General features: G+C 65.7%; 1 protein-coding gene across 1 annotated transcript; it reads right to left on the bottom strand.

Moving 5' to 3' along the window:
- Positions 1-146: 146 nt before the first annotated feature.
- EMIHUDRAFT_420144 (hypothetical protein) lies at positions 147-1,251 on the bottom strand. The gene is made up of 4 exons (XM_005777776.1): positions 944-1,251; positions 812-840; positions 667-727; positions 147-591 (listed from the first exon to the last, which is right to left on the bottom strand). The coding sequence occupies exons 1-4, from the start codon at positions 1,244-1,246 to the stop codon at positions 430-432; spliced, it is 555 nt and encodes a 184-aa protein (XP_005777833.1). The 5' UTR covers positions 1,247-1,251; the 3' UTR covers positions 147-429.
- Positions 1,252-2,474: the final 1,223 nt, after the last annotated feature.

The raw sequence follows: 2,474 nt of genomic DNA on the forward strand, positions 1-2,474 counted from the left end.
CGGCCCCCCCCCCGAGGCCCCCCCCCGGGAAAAACGGGATTCTCCGGACCCGGCCCCGGGGGGGCCCGGAGGGACCCGGAAGTTTCTGACTTCCAGGAAAGCGGGGCCATGCTTAGCCTGAGTTGACCCACCAGGATGCGCATGGGGGCAATATACGGTTGCGAAGAAACGTAGAACTTTATACCCGGCGACGAGAGAAAGATTTATTTAGATTATCTCGATAGAGAGCGGCACAAAACATTGTGAGGATTGACACGCTGAGCTCCGCTCTCTCACACTGTCGCGACCCAGAGTGCCGAGTGGAGCAGAGAAGCACCAAGAGTCGCCACACAGGCGCCCACAACCAACAGGCGGAGCAGGCGGCCCTCTAGACATGCAGCATCCCCCCCTCCTGCGGCGCCCGCCGAGTCCACAGGCACAGTACAGAAATCACGCTGGCGGCGTCGAGCCGTCGGCCTGAGTCGGCTTGCGGCTGCCGTCGGTGTAGATCTCGTCCATGAGCGCGGACACCTCGTCGTTGTCGAGCTCCTCGAACCGCTTCTGTATCACCGCGTTCTCATAGTCGCGGAGCTGCTTTGCATACGTCATGTCCTGCGCAGGGGAGCAGCGCCGCCGCGGGTGAGTTGGAGCGGGCCGGGCCGAGGCACGTTCACGGGACGAGGGCACCTTGTTGGCGACGCGGAACACGTAAGTGGACGTCCACGCGACCGTCCCCAGCCCGACGTACCTAAGGCGGGAGGAGGGAGGCGGCCGGCAGAGTGAGGAGAGCGCGGCGCGGAGAGGGGTGCCGCCCACACGCGTGCGCGCGCGCCCGACAAGAATCACGTTGCCCGCGCCCACCTGGCCGGGGAGCGGGCGGTCACGGGCGTGCGGCGCGGCGCGGGAAGCTTCAGCCAATCTAGAGCTGTGGACTTTGGCGAGCGGATGCCGTCGGGCGGCTCACCACATCCATGCCCATCTGATCCTGGAGGAAGTTGTAGAGCAGGAAGGGCGCCACGATGCCGATGACCGAGTAGAAGACGATTCCGCCCTTGGTTCCTATGTCCAGGAAGAAGGGCAGCCCGCCCCGCCGCTCCTCTGCAGCCACGGGCGCCGCGTGTCGGCTCGGAGCAGCGGCGGCAGCGCGAAGCGGCGAATGCTGTGCGACCACGCCGGGCGCTCGCGGCGGCAGTACCAGCGCTGACGCGCCGCTGCAGGCGCAGAGCAGAAGGCAGCTGAAAGAGGATCGGGCTGGCAGCATGTGCATTCGGGAAGGCTCCTGGCAAGAGAAGAATAACGGGCTGGGCCCTAAGAGGGGACCAGGATTCCAGAAATTGTTGTGTCCCCTCTCGCGTTGCTCGCTCGCCCGTGCGGAGGGCATGGCCGCGGAGGAGGCGAGTACGCGCTGCCAGGCCTTCCACAGACAGCCTCTTGGGCAGACTGAGGGTCGGCTTTGCGTGGCGTAGCCCGTGCGCTGCGCTGCGCAAAGCTGCGTGTGCTGAAGGTGCATCTGGTGCTTCCTTTCGGAAGTGCGCACCTCCTGCAGCTGGTGGAAGGCCGTGCCGCCGCCCGCCTGCTCCGTGGACAGGGCGGGGAGGCGGCACCGCAGCGCCGCAGCGTCCGCTGCACGCCGGTGCAGCACTCTGCTGCCTGGTGGGCAGCATGCTGGTGCTGTGCGCGGTGTTTGCGAGGCGGCTTTGGCGCTGTACTGCCAGCCGAGGCGAGTGGCGCGAGGCACGCGCGGCGCCGCGCGTGGCCCGGACGGAGCCAGAGAACGCGCTCGATGAGCCAGCCGGCGCGGCGCGAGCGCCGTGCAAGCTGGCACATCGTCTGCATGCAGCCGTCAATTCTCTGGTCGACGGCGGTCAATCTCACGATTGTCGATCAAAACCGGCGGGCTTTGTGACGCCGTTTACGCAATCGTTTTTTGGCTTCGCTTTCTCTTTTGCTTGTTTTTATTTCGTTTTTTCTTTTACGAAGCGACGGAGGCGGGGCGGGCGGGCGCTAACTACGGGCAACTACATGTCGAAGGTTCGAGGTCGACTACTCGCCGCCTGGGTCGTTTGGGGCGCGCGGCTCCGTCGAGGACCGGGCGCGCCCCTTTCCCGGCGCGGCGTAGGTCCCACTCTGACGTATAGAGGGGAGCTGCCGAGAGACAGCCGAGAGATCGCCGAGAGATGGCCGAGAGATGGCCGAGAGATCGCCGAGAGATCGCCGAGAGATCGCCGAGAGATCGCCGAGAGATCGCCGAGAGATCGCCGAGAGATCGCCGAGAGATCGCCGAGAGATCGCCGAGAGATCGCCGAGAGACAGCCGAGAGATCGCCGAGAGATCGCCGAGAGATCGCCGAGAGATCGCCGAGAGATCGCCGAGAGTCAGCCGAGAGATCGCCGAGAGATCGCCGAGAGTCACCGAGAGATCGCCGAGAGATCGCCGAGAGATCGCCGAGAGTCACCGAGAGATCGCCGAGAGATCGCCGAGAGATCGCCGGGACC

This window comes from Emiliania huxleyi (assembly GCF_000372725.1).
Source record: "Emiliania huxleyi CCMP1516 unplaced genomic scaffold EMIHUscaffold_2552, whole genome shotgun sequence".
Classification (NCBI taxonomy): domain Eukaryota; phylum Haptophyta; order Isochrysidales; family Noelaerhabdaceae; genus Emiliania; species Emiliania huxleyi.